At 53.1% G+C, this 19421-nt stretch overlaps 1 protein-coding gene across 1 annotated transcript; it reads left to right on the top strand.

Annotated features, from left to right (window-relative positions):
* The first annotated feature begins 1206 nt into the window (after positions 1-1206).
* Positions 1207-19230, top strand: STRA8 (stimulated by retinoic acid 8). The gene is made up of 9 exons (XM_040644539.1): positions 1207-1398; positions 5216-5291; positions 6051-6135; positions 7448-7556; positions 7797-8122; positions 8966-9251; positions 13343-13416; positions 15115-15226; positions 18350-19230. The coding sequence occupies exons 1-9, from the start codon at positions 1207-1209 to the stop codon at positions 18422-18424; spliced, it is 1335 nt and encodes a 444-aa protein (XP_040500473.1). The 3' UTR covers positions 18425-19230.
* Positions 19231-19421: the final 191 nt, after the last annotated feature.

Raw genomic sequence — 19421 nt, 5'->3', positions numbered from 1 at the left:
CTTCCCCGATGTCCCTCTATGGAGGAGAATTCATTCCCAGCTGCCAGCTGTGGCGCTTGGAGAGACGTGTCGCTGTGTGTGCCTAGTGGTGGCTCCAGCCGTGAACGTGTCAGCATCCCCTGGGGAGCAGGCTGCCGCCCCATGCCTGGGCTCACCCCAGGAGATTCAGATCCAGTGTTGTCGAGGTGGGGCCTGGGCAGGTGTGTTTTCTCCAGTGCCCCCAGGGGACCGGCATACATCAAAATTGGCAGGCCCCTGGCTGAGGACATGCATTGTCCCCGTGCAGCCCGACTGAGGACCCAGCGGGGGCTCCCATTCTAGTTCACTCAAAACCCCAGCACTGAGCACCTCCTGGGGGTACAGAGGGGATGAAGATGCAGCCCCTCTGTTCAAAATGCTGGCTGTCCTCTGAGTGGTGGGGTGAGCACCCGAAGGCGGGGTCCATGGCTCAGGTAAGAGACTTCGGTCCCTGTCTTCTGTTAAAACTGTTCTGTATCAGTCCCAGAATCGCCTCTCCTAGGGAAGGGCTCCTGGTTTGTAAACTCAGATGTGACAAGAAACAACATAAGGATCATCTTTAGAACCCACTAGAAGCAGGACAAGGCAAGCCTCCTTCCACTTCTCTGCCATCATGTGACTCTTTGCTTTCACAGGTAGAACAGTCCATTTCTTCTTTTTGAGATATATATATATATATAAAATATTATATATTAAAAGGCTCATGAATCTAAGGAACAGGCCTTGATGGATCTCTTTTTGTACATATACCTGTGTAACCACTACCCAGATCGAAGAGGGGTGCATTCTCATGGTAGGAAAGCCCTCAAAGGGTGGGCCACATGCCTGCTCAGCTTTTAACAGACTGAGAGGAACTTGATCTCAGGGCCTGGCTTGCTCTCCTCGGCCACCGCCAGTCAGTTAACAAGTGTCTGGTGAGTACCTGCAGTGTTCCGGAAACTTCCTGGTGTAAAGCAGCAGCGCCCTTCAATGGTTGAGTCATATAGGAGCAGTTTGTGTTTTTAAATAATAGATTCTGTGTCATCTGTTGTTGTGGATCTGTTATCGATTATACTCACTGGTCTGGGGCCTGCGGCTTGGGAGCAGTACCCCCTTTCTTTCTCCTTCGATCTGCCTTCCTCTTTCTTCAATACTGTATCTTTGTTATTTAGGGCCCCCAAAGGGCATAATATTGCGTTGCAGCTTATCATGGCGACCTCCGGAGAAGGCAGTAACCCCAGTGGCAGAGCGACACCCCAGCCGCTGGCACAGCTGCAGGAGCTCGAGCCGCGGGTGGCCCGCCGACGCCTGTCCCAGGCCCGCCACCGAGCCACCCTGGCGGGGCTGTTCAGCAACCTCAGGAAAACGGTTTACTCCCATTCCGATCTCACAGCCTCGAAGGTATGGGGACCTGGGTGTGGGAGGAATAGTCTCCGCACGCAGGGGGACTGTGGGGCGATGGGGGGGGACCGGCCTGGAGCTCCCACTCCCACCGCCCCCACCCCGAGGGCTGCAGCCCGGCTGGGGTCAGGGATCCACTGTGGGCCCCTGTGCTGTGCTGTCTGTGGCCGCACGTGGGTAGAGCATGAGCTGGACCTTCCCCACCCGCGGCAGACAGGCCTGGCAGGGAAGGGAAATAGCAGGGCCTGGTCAGCCAGTGGCCCCTGTGCCTGGCCCTCGAGGGGACAGGGGTGAGCCTCCAGCAGCTGCTTCCCAATGCTGCATCTCCACCCCAAACACACACGTGCGCACACACACGGACACACACACTCACACACACACGTGTGCAACTTGGTTTTGTGCCCCAACCAGGTTTTCTCTAGGCACCAGGGCTCTCCCAGTAAGCATTTATCTTTTCCTGCTCTTGATTTCTCCTCTTTCCTTCTATGGCTTCTTTATTGCCTATTCCGGCCTCTGGCAGAGCACGGAGGAAGGTTTAGGCAGTTTGGGGTGACGCTGGAAGGCATGGAGCTCCTGTTATCAGAAGAGCATTATAGGAGGTCTCCAGTAGGGGAGGGGGCCCTGAGAGCTTCCCGCTCCCCACCCTGTCGTAACAGAGGAGGGACTGGAGTCAGAAAGGACCCGTCAGCCTGGTTGGGGGCAGGACCAGGAGGAGGGCCTCTGTTCCCAGCTCCAGACCTGGCGCTCTTTCCAGAGACCAGCCCGTTACCCTGGGACTGTTTCCAGCCAGCGGGTTTTCCCTCCTGGGCTGGTGCTTTCAGCCAAGCGACACTTCAGGACAGGGACCATGTGCTGGGCTTGAGCTCCCAGCCCCCTGCTGACGGAGCTAACATGGGATTCTCCTAGACAGCAGCACGCAGCATTGTTCCTCGGCAGGCACGGAGCCGACGCCTCTGTGAATGTGTCTTGATTGAGCGCCCCCTCCCCCCAGCACCTTGGTGCAAGGAGCCAAGTAGGGCGGCAAGGGCTTTTCGCGGAGAATCCGAACAGACATCGCACCTGCTCTCGTAGAAAGGCGTGGAAGGTGAGAGGGGTGCGGAGGGCTCTTCCTCCTCCCTTTGCTGAGCCAGGCTCAGGGGCTCAGGGCCAAGAGCCTGCCTGGCATAGCTCTGCGCCCTGTCCCCTGGATGAACAGGAGTAGGCTGCCTGTTCCCAGGGGTACGCTGAAAACCCCAAAGTCCCCGTCGCTGGCCAGGTAGGAAGTGCGCAGACTGGCGGCGCAACCAGAGGAAGACCATGTGTTCAGGGCCCCAAAGGAAGGAATGGAAGTAAACGTAGAGGAAGACTCACTCGCACCCCCTACCATCTGCACCTCACCACGTGGTGGCTGAGAGCCGGGCCGATCGGCCCCCGCCCACGGGAGGCACGTTCCTGGCCAGGCTTCAGCCACCACGTGTGTCACACAGGGACAATAGTAACGGCGTCCTCAGGGGCCTGTGGTGGCGTCTCACAAGGTCGCTGTGTGGAAACATGCGGCACCGTCAGTTGTTTAAGTGTTAGTCTCGCTCCCCAGTGTATTTGCTCATTTAGTCCCCCCAGTTCCATTCAGATCGCCCCCATTTGACAGATGAGGGAACGGAGGGGTCAGGAAGTCGAACCGTTTGCCTGGAACAGCACAGCCGGGAAACAGCGTGCGGACCGGGAGTCCTCTCTGTTCTCCTCCTGTCTCTGTCCTGCTGGAGGGGCAACCTGAAATTTGCATTTCCAATAGCCATGAAGACAGAATCTGGTCTACAGGGGTCAAGGTGTAAGCAGGTCCTCTCAGTTTCCTAGGGCCGTCGTAACGAAATATCAGACACTGGGTGGCTTGAAACAACAGGAAATTATTGCGGTGGACGTCTGGAGGCTCCAAGTCCAAAATCAAGGTGTCCGCAGGGCCACGCTCCCTCTGAAGGCTCTAGGGGAGAAGGCCCCCACCTGCCTCCCAGCTTCTGGTGTTTGCTGGCAATTCCTCGGTGTTCCTCGGCTTAGAGATGCCGCCCTCCGGTCACGTGGCCATCTTCTCCCTATGTCTTCACCTCGTCCTCCCTCTGTGCGTGTTTGTCTCTGCATCCAAGTGTCCTCATTTAATAAGGACACCATCATATTGGATTAGGGCCCACTCTGATGACCTCATTTTAGCGTAAGGACCTCTATGAAGGACCTATTTCCAAACAAGGTCCCATTCACAGGTTCTGGGGGTTAGAACTTCAACATATTTTTTTCAGGGAGATGTAATTCAACCCAGAACTAAGATCCTAATTAGCCTGCCGAAAACATTCCAGAAACAAAAGTTCAGTGAATTGTGCCTGGTTTCCCTGGCTGTGTAGGTTGGCCCACTAAGACTGCAAGTGAGCATGGGGCGTCCCTGCTGAGCGAACACAGCAACTCACTCTGGACCAGAGGGTCAGGCTGACCTCACCACATTCTGATTAAGAACAGGCCGACGTTCTGGAAACCAGTTGGTGTCTGAATAGGAAAAGGAGTCCTCACTGGCCCAACAGTACAACCGTGAGCCCCTGGGACTGGGGGCAGCAGATCATCTGGGACACCAAGTGGACCCTACTCTACAAAGAGTGTTTGAGATCTTGCAGTCCACTGCATTCTCGGGTCACTGTCTTTGGGTCGGCAGAGTGTGGTGCGTCTTGTTCCCCTCAAGCCTCCTGGATGTGCCGTCCACCCTTGGCTGCTGCTTTTGCATCGGCTCCCTCTGCCCGCCCTGTGCTCCGGCCACACCTCACTTCGACCATTCCCTGGGGCGCCCCCCGCCCCCCCCCTGCAGCCTCTGCCCCTGCACAGCAACCCCCCCGCCCCGCCCCTGCACAGAGTTCTGCCTTTGAGATGGCACTCTCTCCGGAGCTCGGCTGTCCCGCTCTGCGTCTTCCTGATGCTTCCAGCTGGAGTCAGTCCTTCCTTCTGTGTGTTTCCACGGCCCTTCGCTTCTACTCCCTTCAGTGCTTCCTGAATGCTAGCTCGTGGTAGGAGTACTTGTTTCCCTGCTCATCTTGTCTTTCCTGCCGGAAACCCGGGGCTGTCTTATTTACTCTGTGTCCCCCCCGCCCCCGCCGGCTTCATACGCAGCTTTGCCTGCTACACGTGCCTGATGGAGGTAGTAAGTCCGGACAGGTATCAGTGGTCAGCGTGATGAACGACAGTTCACATTTCTTGTGTTTGAATAATCTGGCAGTTTCCATTTGTCTTTAGGAATATCACATATGGGAGAGAAGGAAGGGAAGAAGGAGGGAGGGGGGAACATTTGTGATTTAGTCCTGCAGCAAGAGGGCATTCAGAGGTCAAGTGGACAGAGCATTTGAGAAGCTTTTTGACCAACCAGAGTGTGTGCACTTAGCCGATAGAAACTATGGTCAGCGTAGCGCGTTTCATATTAACCAGCCAGTTGCTCATTGTGGCAACCGAGCAGCAGTTAGCCCTGGTCTTGGTGCCAGCCTGGGCTGCTCCACACTCACCGTTCATTCCACGTTCAAGGAGCAAATATAGTTGTTGGCCCCTTAGAAGCCCTAGTCGTCTGCTGAACACGGCTCGTTTCTAAATTGTTGAGTATTTCAGTGAGAACTCTTTCCAGAATACAAATTCAACTTCATGCCTTCTGCACATCAGAACAAAGTTCCCACTCCTTTTGTTGACGATGTCAAGGACTGTGACTTTGCACCTGAGGGGGCATGGCCTCAGCCCGGGGAACGGACTCCTGGGTCCCCACAGAGCCACAGTGTGTGCGGTGGAAGGCTGGCCCTTCAGCATTGTCTGTCTCTGTCCTCAGTGGCAGGTTTTGAATAAGGCCAAGAATCACATTCAGGAGCTGGAGCAAACCTTGGATAACCTGCTGAAGCTGAAAGGTAATAGATGCCCATCTGCCACCCCTGTCTCCTTCCCAGGGAAAGACTGGTTGGGTTTTCCATCGAAAACAGAGATTGGGTTAAGCCAAGTGAACAAATACTTCTTGCTTGCCTACCGTGTGCCCGGCCCTGCACTTGGGCCAGGGGTACAAGGAAATTAGTTTACAGTCTGGCAGGACAGACGGAAGTCACCAGGTACCTGATCCCATCTTGAGAGACCAGAGAGGACGCAGACTGGTGCTTGTCATACTCAAAAGCAAAGGCAAAGCATGGCTCCCTTTCTTGGCACTCAGTGTGGGAGCCGTGGGGAATAAGCTGGTGGACACTGAACTCTGAAAGGGATATTTTGGTGTCTACATTGAGAAGGGCCAGTTCAAGAAGCTCATCACATCTAGAAGGAGAAGGGAAAGGGGACTCTTGACTCCCTAACCCCGAATCTGGGTGGGCTCAGGGACCACTCATGGTCTACCCAGATCAGAACGGCAGGAGAGGGGCGCCTGGGTGGCTCAGTCGTTAAGCGTCTGCCTTCAGCTCAGTGCGTGATCCCAGGGTCCTGGGATCAAGCCCCACATCAGGCTCCTCTGCTGGGAGCTTGCTTCTTCCTCTCCCACTCCCCCTGCTTGTGTTCCCTCTCTCGCTGGCTGTCTCTGTCAAATAAATAAAGAAAATCTTTAAAAAGAAAAAAAATAGAAGGGCAGGAGAGGCTTGACAAAGGCTGGGCTTCCCCCTTTGTGACCCTTGCCTTCCCCTCCCCAACAGAATCCTTCAACCTGGAGGATGGGAATGCAAACAGCTTGGAGGAGGTCAAGGCAGAATATGCCAGCATGTACTCCGGAAATCCTAGGTAAGACCCCCAGCACCACGTCACAATCAGCAAGGAGGGATGGTCTCAGTGAGGTAGGCAATTGCATTGGTGTTTCCCAAATCATTAGCCACTCATCCCAACCCCATTCATCACATAAGCCATCCTGTCTTTACCGATTTAAGATAACACACTTCATCCCATACGAAAATCCTATCAATACTTCTATCGTGTGCGCACGTGAGAATGGCTAAATTTCTGTTGAAATCTTAATAATTATGATTTTTCACTGGCGATATTTTAAAACTGCAGCAATTAAAAGTGGGGCACCAGCTCGGGAATAGATTATATTTTATAGTTATTACATTTTAATTAATTAAATTAGGAGTGAAATTCAGTGCCTTTGTTCTAGGGCATTTGTATTTCCCTTCCTGGGAACTTTTTGTGACTATTTTTTGCCCATTTTCCTATCGGGTTGGTGGTCTTTTTCTCGCATAGTTGTAGAAGCCCTCTACGTATACTGAGAAATTAGCTCTCTTTTAGGACATGACTTGCAAATAATTATCCCTTGGTCGTTTGTTTTATTATTATTTTGTTGTTGTTGTTATTTTGGCCATGCAAACAACGAAGTCTAATCTGCCAATCTGCTATCATTACTTAGGTTTGGGAGAATACTCAGAAAGGCTTCCTCTGCTCTGAAATAAAAAAAAAGAAAGAAAGAAAGAAAAAAGAATCCTCCTATGTTTTCCTCTGGTGCACTTGTATTTGAACTCAACAGGATGAAGAGACTCTGGGCACAAATCCTGGTTTTCCAAATTGTGTCATGTTCCACTTTTTTTTTTAAGATTTATTTATTTGAGAGAGAGGGAGCACGAGCAGGAGGGGCAGAGGAAGAGAGAGAGAAGCTGAAACAGACTCTGGCCATGGAGTGATGCAGGGCTCGAACTTACGACCCTGAGATCACAGCCTGAGCCGAAACCAAGAGTCAGGCGCTTATCCGACTGAGCCACCCAGGCGCCCCTGTTCCACTCGGTAAAAACTGCCTTTTGAAGAGCAGAATTTAAAAATTTTGATAAAAGTGTAACTTATCCACTTTTTCTTTGTCAGACTGAGCTTTTGGTTTAAACCTAAGTATTTCATGTTTTAGGGTGCTATTGTACGTGGTACTTTTAAAATTTCAATTTCCAGTTGCTCATCATTAATGTATAGAAATACTATTGGTTTTCCTTTAGTGACCTTGTCTCCTGCAACCTTGCTAAACGCACCTAGTTCCAGTCACCTGTTTGTCTGTGACTTCTTCCTTTCCAGTCTGTTTATCTTTTATTTCTTTTGTTTGCCGTGTTGGACTGTCTAGACTCGCCAGTAGGATTCTGGATAGAAGTGGTAAGAGTGAACATCCTTGTCCCGTTCCCGATCTTCACGGAGAAATATTCAGTCTTTTACTGTCCAGTATGATGCTAGCTGTAGGGTTTTTGTAGGTACCCTTTAGCAGGTCGAGGACATTCCCTTCTATTCCTAGTTTGCTGAGGGCTGTTGTCATGAATGGATGTTGAATTTTGCCAAGTGCTTTTCTGTATCTGTTGAGGTGACCGTATAGTTTTTCTTCTTTAGTCTGTTGCTGTGTTGAGTTCCACTGATTGACGATCGAAGTTTGAACCAGCCATCTTGCGTTCCTAGGATAAGCCCCACTTGGTCATGTGTAGACACACGCACACACACGTCCCAACACTAAAATTGCATTCAGAATCTCAGTGTGGATGTTTATGGGGGGCATTAGTTTGCAGTTGTCTTGTTTCTGTTTTCTCACCAGCCTGGTCTCAGATAAGGTTCTTCAGAAAGGCTCTGCCATCTGGTGCCCAGTTGAGGCAGTCGGGAAGGATGCTGAGGGGGAGGAAGAGGAGGAAGAAGAGGAGGAAGACCAAGAAGAAGAGGAAGAGGAGGAAGAGGAAGAGGAGGAGGAGGAAGAGAAAAAAGTGGAGCTCTTATACTCCCCAGTCACCTTGTTGCCAGACCTCATGGAATTTGAACGGTGTGGACAGCTGGGCGGGTGGCTTCGTGCATAGCCTGTGGGGAAGGGGACAGAGGCTCTGTCTGTGGCATGTGACATCCCAGAATTTCCACATTGGAGGGGTTTGGGATGGGGCTGGCAGAGGGGCTAGAGAAACAATGTTGAAGCTACATCGCACAGCACATACATTGAGCTCATTTAGACCAGGTATTTATTTGGAGTGACTTTGTGGGGGCTGTTGATGGAGATTATGAGGACCAAACACCCCCATACACACACACACACACACACACACACACACACACACACACACCCTACCTGTATTATTGGTCTCATCCTAAGAAATACGGTGAATGACTGGCTCAGACTCCCACTACCACTCACGGCCGCTCCACAGACTCAAGACCAGTGGCAGCCATGTTGGCCTTTGGAGGTATTAGCCCCATGGAAGGAGGCTCATCCACAGCTGAGCCTGAATTTCAGGCCCTGAATTAAAACAAGCGTCATATCACGTCTGCACATTCATAGGGCTTGGAATTTTAAGCAGTTTTCCCATGGGCTGAGAGCTGAGCGGGCCACGCTCCTAGCTCTTTCTTCTATCAGGCGGAGAGCTCCATGGGGACTCTGGGAAGATGTGGGGAAGGACCCCGGAGCACAGATCTGTGTCATCCATGATGACTCCTGCTCTCCAAGTGTCAGGGGCATGCAGACTAGGAAGGCGAAGCCCCTGGTAAACCGCAGAGCTGTGGCAAGGCTCATGTGCTGTGGACCACACCCTGCTAACGGCATCCTGAGGACACGGCTTGGGGAGGCTCCTGTGGCCACTATCTTCAGGTCTGGGAGATGATGGCATTTCTGTTTCAGGTATCTCAACTTTTACAAGCAGACGATGGACCTCCTGATCGGGAATGGGATTGTGTCCTCACAGGAGGTGACGCTCCCCATCGTCTCCGCAGCCATCTCCCACCTATGGCAGAACCTCTCTGAGGAGAGGAAGGCCAGTCTCCTGCAGGCCTGGGCACAGAGACAGAGTGGCCTCCTGGGCCTTGCCGGTGCCTGTCAGGAACCAGCCTGTGCCGATGGCAGCGTGAAGGACAGTGGGGTTGACAGCCAAGGAGCCAGCTGCTCACTTGTCTCCACCCCGGAGGAGGTGAGCAAGACCCTTGGGGTGGAAGGGGGGCGTGCAGGAACAACTCTGTCACCCTCAGCCTGGAGACACCAGGGATCCGCTTGGGGTCCTTTACCAAGTTTGAGGGAATGGTTAGATTCTGACTCACAGGGTGTGTTTCTGATTTATCCGACGTAAGCTCTACAACCACAGAATGGCATTTCTTTTTCTCGTGCTTCCGGACCTTTCCATGGGGATTACAGAAGAGAAGGCTTAGAAGGTTCAATCAGTTGGGATTATTTTGACTGCAAATTACTTGCTCATTAAACCATGCAGAAATGTACTTCTCACAGCCAGGGAGGTCCCAAGGTCAGGAGGGCTTTCCGCTAGTCTCGGTGATGTCACCATGGACTTGGTTCTTCCCCTCCCCCTTCTGTGCCTCATGGTAAAGCTGGCTTGTCTCTCCTCCCTCCCTTCCCTATCCCATGTGACTGGGGAATGGCAGCTGGGAGCCACCGAGCTGTCATCCCTCCTCCTCCACATCAGGTTAGAGAGAAGCGGCACTTTTTTAAGGGTTAAGAAAGAACTTTTCCAGAAATTTCTGCCATACCTCTTCTGCCCTTTCATTGGCCAGAATTGGCCAGATGACTAAGCTAATTACTGACATCATCAAGACAGTATTATATGTGGACCAATCAGGCCCAACCCCTCAGAGGAGGTCAGTTCCCACCCCCAAAGAGCATTGCTGCCATTCAGTGAAGAAAGAGGAATGCACGGGAGGAGGCAACCACACCTTCACTACAAAGCACTTCCCAGAGTTCCAGTTATTAGAAGCCGTGATCGGCAAAGCAGTGTGTCTGGCGGCGTGAGTGGGCCCTTCAGCTGCACTTCCAGAATTAGAAAGGCCTCAGGAGGCTGCAGCTACCACACGGGCCGCATCTGACCTGCTTCTCCAGCCTGGGGCAGGCAGTTCCTCGGCGCCCGTCCTGTACTTTACAGGACGTTCAGTATCCATGGCCTCCACAAGGTAAATGCCACCACTCTGCTTTGCCCTGACTTTCCAAACACCCCTTCGTGGGTGCTCCCTTTCAGGAGATGTCCTGTGGCTCTCCGGGAAGCCTTAGAGCCAGACACCTTCCTGGTGCCTGTGACCCAGGGGATACAGCCCTGGAATGCCCCAACCTTCTGGAAGCTTCCCAGCCCTCAGGGCCTGGGCCTGGAGAACAACAGAATGCCAGTCGCCCAGTCCAGTGCTGCCAGTTGACAGATGAGGCCTAACAAGTGGGGTGACTTGTCCAGGAGGCCCAGCTCCTGTGTCTCCTTCATCACAGAATTTTCTTACATCTTTCTGCCCTTTATGGTCAACCTTCACAATCTCCCCTGATCCTCCTCAAGTAGAGCTTAGTAAAGAGGCAGGTACCTGGCAAATACCTCAGACCCACTGAATCAGAGTTCCTGAGGGGATGGAGCTCTGAACCTGCTTTAACAAGCACCCACCGTGACTGGTGCACAGGGGGCATTATTGGAAGGAACTCCCAGCGCAGACATGCGAGTCAATCAGCCCCGCCCAAATCCGCTCCCCTCCCCCAACTGCCACTCCGTGGACTTTGGCTTCTCATCTGTTTGTCCACTGATGTTGGGTCCACGAGGAGAGGATGTGAGTTCTCCTCCATAATGGTCCAGGCAGGGCCAGGAAACCAACAGCTGAGGACCTCATACCCACGGCGTGTGTCAGCCAACCCGGATGTCTCTGGAGCCCCGAAGCGCCTGGCCCTGGAGGCTCACCCAAAGAAAGCAAGAGGAAAACGTCTGCCAAATGTGTGGACAAGTCTGTCCAGCTATAACCTGACTGTATGGGTCTGTGTGCTTTTGCAGCACGAAACTTTCCTCAAGAAAGAGCAGACCCCAAGCCAGAATCTAACGTCCCCAAATCATGGAAGCAGCTTCTCTTACCTTTTCCAGAAAGGGCTAAGGGCTCACATTCTCCTGCTGTTGAAGGAAGCTGGCAGCAGAGTCCCTCAGCTGTGCCCAGTTCAGGGCTCTGCCACACCACCGTCCCCAGGCTTGGGCCCACCAGGGCGGGGTGACGAGGTAAGTGGAATGGAGAACCGCTCTGCCCAGGGCAGGGACAGAGACGCAGCTACTCCTACGCAGGCTTCTAGATCAGTTGCATGAAACCTCTACAGCTCCCAGTCCACCTGGAGAGGATCTGTGGCAGAACGAGTGTGTTTGGGGCCGGGCCCTGCACCGTAGGGTCAGATGTGCCTGGGAGGCTCCGAGAAGCACAGGCCCGTAAGCCTGCTGGGCACTCCAGAATGGCCGTGGAGCCTGGCAGTCTCCCAGGCTAGCTGGGAGAGGGCTGTGCACCGGTGAGGACATTGCGTGGCCCAGAACTCCAACGGGCTGACTGGCCAAAGGCAGGAATTTAGGGCCCAGGATCCAGCCTCAGACCTGCTGGGGAAGAACACACAATGCATGGATGAGCTTCTGGGCTGGTCCTTTCAGTGGCCTCTTTCCAGATCCTCTTTGAGATAAGCAAAGGGATATTTAAAAGGAAGGACATAAAATGTCCGGAAGATCAGAAGAAGGGCCATCCAGAGTCCCAGGGGATTCAGGTCAGGGGAAGCAAATTGTAAGAAGACAAGAAGGACAGACACAGGACTTCCAGAGAAAGAGCAGTGTGTCCCAAGTAAGGGGACAGGAGACACCCTGCGGAACCTGCCAGAACCTGCCAACTCGAGGCCAGAGAGCTCCCTCTCCTGTTCTCAGGGTGGCTGTGCTTGTAAATGGGGTGTCAGACACAGTAAGGCACGTCCAGTGAAAATTTTAATATAAGAAAATCCCATGTAATATCTGGGCCATTCTTATGCTCAGATATGTTTCATTCTTTATCTAAAAATTCAAATTTAACTCAGCACCCTGCATTGTTATTTGCTAAATCTTGCATTCCTAAGGGTACATCATTGCTGTGGAATATTTAATAGCCTTCCAGAATTAATGAAAAGCAGGACCATAAACCATCTAAATAACAAGATAACAAAATTGGAAATGTAGGATATAATATGCCTCAGGAAATGACCGGAGGGAAATAGGTCAATATGTCAACAATGGACCTCTCTGGGTGAGATTGTTTCTCAGTGATTTTATCTGTTTCTGTTTTCCAAAATTTCCACAATAAACATGTGTCTCTTTTATAAAGCAGATAATATTCAAGAACAGCTAACAAATTGGAGACATTGTACACCAGCTGCTTCACATATCTCATCTTATTTAATTCCTGCCACATCCCTATGGGTAGGCACTGTTGTGATTCCCTTCATGTAAGAGGAGGATTTGAGACAAGAGGTCACTTGCCCGAGGTCACGCAGATTAGTGAGTGGCAGGACTGGGAGCTGGCTCTTCTCCAGCCTCACCCAGAACCGCCGACCACCTACCCTGCTGTCCCGGCAGGAAGCTGCTAGCTTGCGGATCTTGGGCGTGAATAGCGTCCACACCTTGGGAGCTGTAGATGTGCCCTCTTCTGGTGTACACGGAAGCCTGGCCTCCCCACACACCCACCTTCTAGAAAAAGGAGACCTAGGGGCACCTGGATGGCTCAGTCAGTTAAGCTTCCAACTCTTGATTTTGGCTCAGGTCATGACCTCAAGGTTGTGAGATCGAGCCCTGCATTGGGCTCCTCGCTGGGCATGGAGCCTGCTTGGGATTCTCCTGCTCCCTCTCTCTCTGCCCCTCCCACTCGCCCCCACCCTGCTTGTGCTCTCTCGAAAGGAAGGAAGGAAGAAAGGAAAGGAAAGGAAAGGAAAGGAAAGGAAAATAAAGACAAAAGAAAAAAGGAAAGAAAAATAAAGACAAAGAAAAGAAAAGAAGAAAGATGAGCACAGTCCCCAGTGCTTCCCCGCTCCCTTGTACCCACCCCTGGGGGTGGGGGTTTGCTCTGGGCAGGCAAGAGCTTACTAGGACCTCCTGGGAAGGTCACCAGGCAGAGGCCCCACATTTGGGCCCCAGCTTTCACATGCCCACCCTTTGGGAACGAGGGTTACGAAGAGAGCCTTCCTCGCATCTCTGCCAGCAGCCCAGAGCAAGCACCCAACTGTTGTCATCTCTGACACACCATGTTCTGTGCCTTCCTTCAGATTCTCTTTGAAGATGCCTTCGATGTGGCCAGTTTCCTGGACAAAAGTGAGGCTCCCAGTACATCCAGCTCTAGGTGAGGAAGGGGGCATGACACAGTGTGAGTGTGTGTGTCCCCCAGCTGGGATGTTTCGGAGCCACTCCCCTGCAGCCCCGCAGAGGGGTGCATAATTCCCTAGAAGTTTGTAGAGATCCACTTTTGTCTGTGGTTCAAAGCGGGACGGTCCTAGGATTGTGCCGGGGATGTCGTGGGATGACACGATCTGGGGCTTCCCCCGCATAGAACACTCTTCGCCCAGGATGAAGACGCAGCAGGTCATGGGTGGCAGGTTGTGCACACCCCACCGTCTTCCCAGAGCGAGGGGGCCGTGGGCAGGTTGCCGCAGCGTCAGGTGTGAGAGGCGGGCGGGGGCTCCGGGGCATTGAGGACCTGGGCCAACACAGACCCAGGCCTGTGCCCTGAGCGGAGGGGGTCTCTGAGCCGTGCAGGGGAGAAACTGCTTTGCACGGGGCTGCTGGGGACGGATGTGGAAAGAAGGGAGGAGGGGAGAGCTGACCCCGTGAAGTGAGACGACACAAAGCAGGGTCTGGGGAGATGGCGAGACAAGCAGCTTGAGGAAATCTGAAGCACGCGGGCGTTTTCGCAGAGACAGCTAGTGGAGGCCTGGCGTTCCCTTGCTACTTTGAAAAGCTGCGGTCTTACAGCCTACAGGCTCAGGCCCTTAGGAAGGCTAAAAAGAAGGCCTGGACATTTTGTTTGCCTGCTTTGGGAGGGAGGGAACATTCCTGTCCTCATATTCCAATGAATATCCCCACTCTCCCCAGAGGCCACGCGGCCCCTGGTCACCTGGCTGCCTGGGGGCGCACCGGACATCAGCCTGTCTCCCCCTCCAGCGGCCTGCTGGCCCGGCCTCCACAGACTCGTCCAAACCCTCCAAAGAGATTCTATGCGGGGACTCCAGCTGCTCTCAGCTGTGTGTGGAGTCTGGTTTTGCTGAACCGGGCTGGAGGCAGACTTCCCTAGTTCTGAGCCAGGCTCGGGCTGTGAGGAGAAGTTTGGTAAGAAGTCTCCAGAGTGTACTTGCCAAGCAGGGTCTGGAACTCCTTACTCTGCTGATGGAACACGAAAACAACCCTATGGAAAATGTTTTCGGCTCTCCCTGGAAAAGGCAGGGATTGCTGCCACAGGGTGTCTACGCACGCAGCTTGTGGACCTGCTTCCGAGAGGACGTGAGGTCAACACGCAGGCTGTCCGGGCACCCGTCCAGGCTCCTGACGTCGTGGGGCTGCTCCCCTGGTCCCAGGAAGGCAGGGGGAAGGAGTCTGCCGCACAGGCCGCCTCCCTGCACCGGGGCTGGTGCTCCGTGTGAGACCTATGGCGGGGGGCACCTTGGGGGCTGAGCTCAAGTGTGGCCTGTGCCCCCTGAGCTCCCTGGGCAGCCATGCGGGACCAGGGCTGAGGGGCGCGGCTCTGAGGGTGACTCTGAGGGAGGGGGCAGTTCAGCTCCTTCTTCCCGAGGCCACAGCTCAGAACACTAAATTAGGGCATGGGAGCCAGTCTCCCTGGGGTCTCCCTTTTCCCGTGGGTTCCACACGTGACACGGAAGCCGAGGCAACACAAACCTTCCAAAGGGGCTCCAGCCTGTCCTCCAATTCAGCAGGGTGTTTCCAAGTGCTTGGTTCATGCTGTAGTCCAAGTATTTCAGGGGGTGCAAGTGGGGGCCGAAGAGGAGGGTTCTAAATAGTTGCTGTTTCTTCTCTTTTCTGTTGTCAGTTCGGTGTTTGCCGGAGGCAACCCAGAATATCCGGAGGACAAGTTTCAGCTCTACATGCACATCATTGATTTTTTTAAAGGCCTTTGCTGTGTTAACCCCCAGTTAAAACAGGTAGGACAGAGCTCGGTGCGAGGAGACCTCCGCTCACCCGCCTTAGGATGGCAGGAAGGACTCCTGAGCCCCCGCAAGCTGCACCTCACATCACAGCACAGGGGCCCCTGGCGGCTGGGTGTTTGCCCCTTCATTCCCTTGGCCTGCTCCATGGGTGGTCGGCATCAGCCCCATACGTCCTGGGGGAGGGAAGGCGTCCAGGGAAATGGGGGGAAGAGACACACGGATGGTCTCCAGGGCACGCCTGAGACGGGGAGCCCCTTGACGTGGCGCCCAGATCCCGGGGGCCTGACTCTTTGCAGCATTTGTAAATGTTGTGGGACTCCTTTCCAAGAGGCTGAGCTGTTCTGTCGTCTTCTGAGACCCTGGGCTAATAGTTGCTGTCAGTGTTCGAAGGGTATTAATTTCTGCTTCCCAAAAGCTGGCTGTGTCTTGATGAGAAGGTACATTCCAGAAACTTTCATGTGGGAAGGGGAGTTATGCCTGAGCCACCAAGGGGACAGGCCCTTTCAGATTCATAGCTAAGGATTTTCTCTACTAATTCAGCAAAGATACAGCTGTTTCTTTAAAAAGGTAAGCAATAATAATGACAATGTTTGTCTAAAAATAATTGGGGCAGCTTTCCAACAGGCCAAGGTATAATTTGGCCTTCTTCCCATGAATCCTTCATTTCCCTCTGTCAGGACCATTTTGAATCTCCACTTGGAGCCCCCACACCACCCCACTCGGGCTGCTCTCTACCTCCCATGGACCCTTGGCCTTTGGCTGTCGGGTCCTTACCACTGTGTCCCTCTTTCTCTCGGACACAAGGGAAGTCGGTCCACTTTCCCGAAGCCTGGGGAACAGATTAACAGGACAGTCTTTGCTTTCCCTGCTTCCCTTCCCCGCATATGGTGGAAAAGAAAGCTCGAGCAGGATTGGCGTATCCGTATAAAGCAGACATGCTGGAACTTGAATCATCTTGGGAGCTAACTGGAAAATGCAGATTCTTAAGGCCCGAGCACCCCAGATTCTCATTCAGGGTTGTGAGGCGGGGCTCCAAGACTCTCTATTTTGAGCAAGCTGTCCAGGAGGCTCTGGCGTGGGAGGCGTGCGGCCTTTGCTGTGCGCTGGTGTAAAGAGGAAAATCTCATCCTCTTCCCCACCCCCGCCTCTAGTCAGTGTCTCAAGGTGGTTGGATGAAACTTTAATTAGCAGCTAGACAGCACCTAGGACTGCTGTAACAAATTACCCCAAACCCGGCGGCTAAAAAGAGCAAAAATTGCCTCTCTCACCGTTCTGCAGGCTAGAGGCCAAATGAAGCTGCTGGCAGGGCCAGGCTGCCTCTGAAGTCTCGAGGGACGGTCTTTCTTTGCCTCTTCGTAGCTCTGGGTGGCTCCCGGCAGTCCTCCGCACGCCTCGGCTCACAGCTGAATCCCTCCAACCAAGGCCTCTTGTCTTCACAAGGCCTTCGGTGTGTCTCTCTAGGCCTCCCATCTTCTTATAAAGACACTGGTCATTTGGATGAAGGGCCCACCCTAAACCCAGGAGGAGCTCATCTTGTAGTCCTTAACTAATTACACCTGCAAAGACCCTGTTTCAGAAAAAGGTTCCAGGCATGAACTGGGGTAGGAAGGATACGATTCAACACACCTCAGCACCCAGTACCAGCAGGTACCTCTCACAGCCTGTTGCTTTCCCAAATCTGCAGCTTCAAAATGCCTCAGACATCATTTTCAGGGGCTTACGGAACTGGACTGTTCTGAACAACATTCAAGCACTTGGTGCGACAGAGACTCGTGTGTGGTTGCTCCCGGGACTCTTGGCCTCCTGGTGCCCGTTGTGCTCCACTCTGTCTTTTCTCAAGCTTTGCTCTGGTCTTCACCCTGAATGAGGGGCCCCTGTGATTTTCCCAGAGACCACCCGGTCCCCTCTCAGATATACCCCCTCTCCATCAGTAGAGCACAGTGAGTGAGGACACTGTCCAGAGCTGGACAGGCTTCGTCTGTGGAGTCTGCTCCCAACCTCGCCGTCACCCTGGGGACTGGGTCCCACATTCGTGGGATGGTTGACTGGGTTTTCAGGACGCTTCCCAGGGCCCAAGGGGACCAACCCATGACAAACAACAGGGATCAGTTTCTGCCAAGGTGGGGAAAGACAGGAAGAGCCAAACCCAGAAATACACTGTTAGGGGAAGAGGTAATGGGGGGTGGGGGGGGCATTATAAAGGGAATAAAACAACCTAGTGCTGCTTCTTAAACAATTAGCTCACCGTTAACCCACGTACATAGTTTGAAACTTGAAAGTTACCAAAAGACATACAAACAAAACAGTCTCTCTCCTACCTGCTTCCCTTGCTTACTCCCCGTTCCCTTCCCCAAAGGCACTTACCATTACTGGTTTCTCGCGCAGCCATCCAGGGATGATCTACAGATATTTATACGTTCTTTCACACACAAATGAGAGCCTACACTACACACTATGTTGTACCTTGCTCTTTTTTTAAAAAAAGATTTTATTGATTTGAGGGAGAAGGCATGAGCAGGAGAGGGAGAGAGAATCTCAGGCAGATTCCCCGCTGAGCACAGAGCCTGAAGGGTGGGGTGGGAGGGCTCGAACCCATGACCCTGAGATCACGACCTGAGTTGAAACCAAGAGTCGGACACAACCGACTGAGCCACCCAGGCACCCCTTCTTTTCTTTTTAAACAGTATATCCCACAGAGAACGACCTCATTCCTGTTATTTCAAACAGCTGCGTGGTATTTGCTCAGTGGGCGTGCCGTGGTGTCATTCACCATCTTCCATGGATGGGCATTTGGATCAAGCTTTGGGGGGTTCTAGGGAGTTCTGAAGGCCACTCACTCTGTCTTATGGGATCCTGGAAATGCCCAGGATGGAAAAGAAGCCAGTTCTGTTGTGTCCAGGAAAACCCTTTCTGAAGATCCTAGAGTGTGGAGTTGCGTGAAATGGAAATGGGACCTTCCCCCCTTCCCCCCTGTAGCCCTTCCTTCCCGGCCGGAACCTGGAAGAAGATGCAGCAGGAGATGGGGCAGACTGGGGGGAAGATGCCGGGGCCGTCCCACCTCCCTGGGGCCTGGATTCCTGAAGGACACACGGATCCTCTTCCCCCTGTGTTTTGCAGGAGCCAGACCTTGCCACTGACGAAGAGATGCTGATGCTGAGGTGCATGGAGACCTTTGATGACGAAGACCTGTGACGTGGAAGGGCTGGGACGGGAGGGCATGGATGCGGTGGGCAGTTTCCAGGTACTAATGCCGGCAGCCGAGGCTGTACCCGCTTCCCCCTTCCGCGACATTTCGGAGTGGCTGTCCCCGAGCGTTTTGAAGGTTTCAGTTTCTGATTATTATTATAAAGTCTTTAAAAGTAGTGTGGCCCTGTGTCAGTCTTTCAGGGTTGTCCAGCATACGTGGCTGGCGGGCTGCGAGGTACGCACCTGCCCCTCCTGTGCTCCTATTCAGGGGGTCCTGGGTGCAGCCTGGCCGAAGCCCAGGCCACGGGCCTTTCGAGAAAAGCTGGGCAGGATCTGTCCACAGAGGTGCCATGACACCAGGTGGTTTCAGCACATGCTGGGTTCAGGGCATAATTCTGGTGGGTTCTAGAGAGTTCCGAAGGCCACTCACTCATCCTGCATGCTCTGGGAGCCCAGGAAGGCACTGACCAGGCCTGTGCTGTAGGAGCTGTAGGACATCAGGGCAGAACCAGCTTCATGTGCTTCTTCTGGTGATAAAGACTCCTAAACGGAGTTCAGGCCAGATCCCACCGTGCTCGGAGTGCTTTCTGGTGAGGTTCCTGGGTGTGCACACCGGATGTAACAGTAGATTCTATGTGTCAGCCTAACCAGGCCGCCGTACCCAGATATTTGGTCACACATTATTCTCGATGTCTCTGTGAAAGTATCTTGAGATAAGATAAACATTTAAACTGGTAGACTTTGAGTAAATTTGGAGTAATTACCCTCCATAATATGGCTCAGCCTCATCCAGTCAGTTGAAGGATTGAATAGACCAAAACACTGACCTCCCACGAGGAAGAGGAAGCATCTTCAGACACGAACAGCAAATCTTCCCAGTCTGTCAGCCTACCCTGCTGACTTCGGACATTCCAGCTTCACAGTCACACAAGCCCATTCCTTAACATCTCTCTCTCTGTGTAGGTGAGTGTACACACATGTCTATAGTGTGTGGGCACGTTTG

The sequence above is a fragment of the Ursus maritimus genome, unplaced genomic scaffold (genome assembly GCF_017311325.1).
Source record: "Ursus maritimus isolate PB19 unplaced genomic scaffold, ASM1731132v1 scaffold_3, whole genome shotgun sequence".
In the NCBI taxonomy this organism is placed as follows: domain Eukaryota; kingdom Metazoa; phylum Chordata; class Mammalia; order Carnivora; family Ursidae; genus Ursus; species Ursus maritimus.
The sequence above is the reverse complement of the archived record's forward strand: the minus strand, read 5'-3'. Positions and strand labels throughout refer to the sequence as shown.

Coding starts and splice junctions, on each gene's coding strand:
- STRA8 (XM_040644539.1), top strand. CDS start 1,207: ATGGCGACCTCCGGAGAAGGCAGTAACCCCAGTGGCAGAGCGACACCC. Junction 6,136..7,447: donor ATGTACTCCGGAAATCCTAG/GTAAGACCCCCA, acceptor TGGACTGTCTAG/ACTCGCCAGTAGGATTCTGG. Junction 7,557..7,796: donor TGTCCAGTATGATGCTAGCT/GTAGGGTTTTTG, acceptor GGTCATGTGTAG/ACACACGCACACACACGTCC.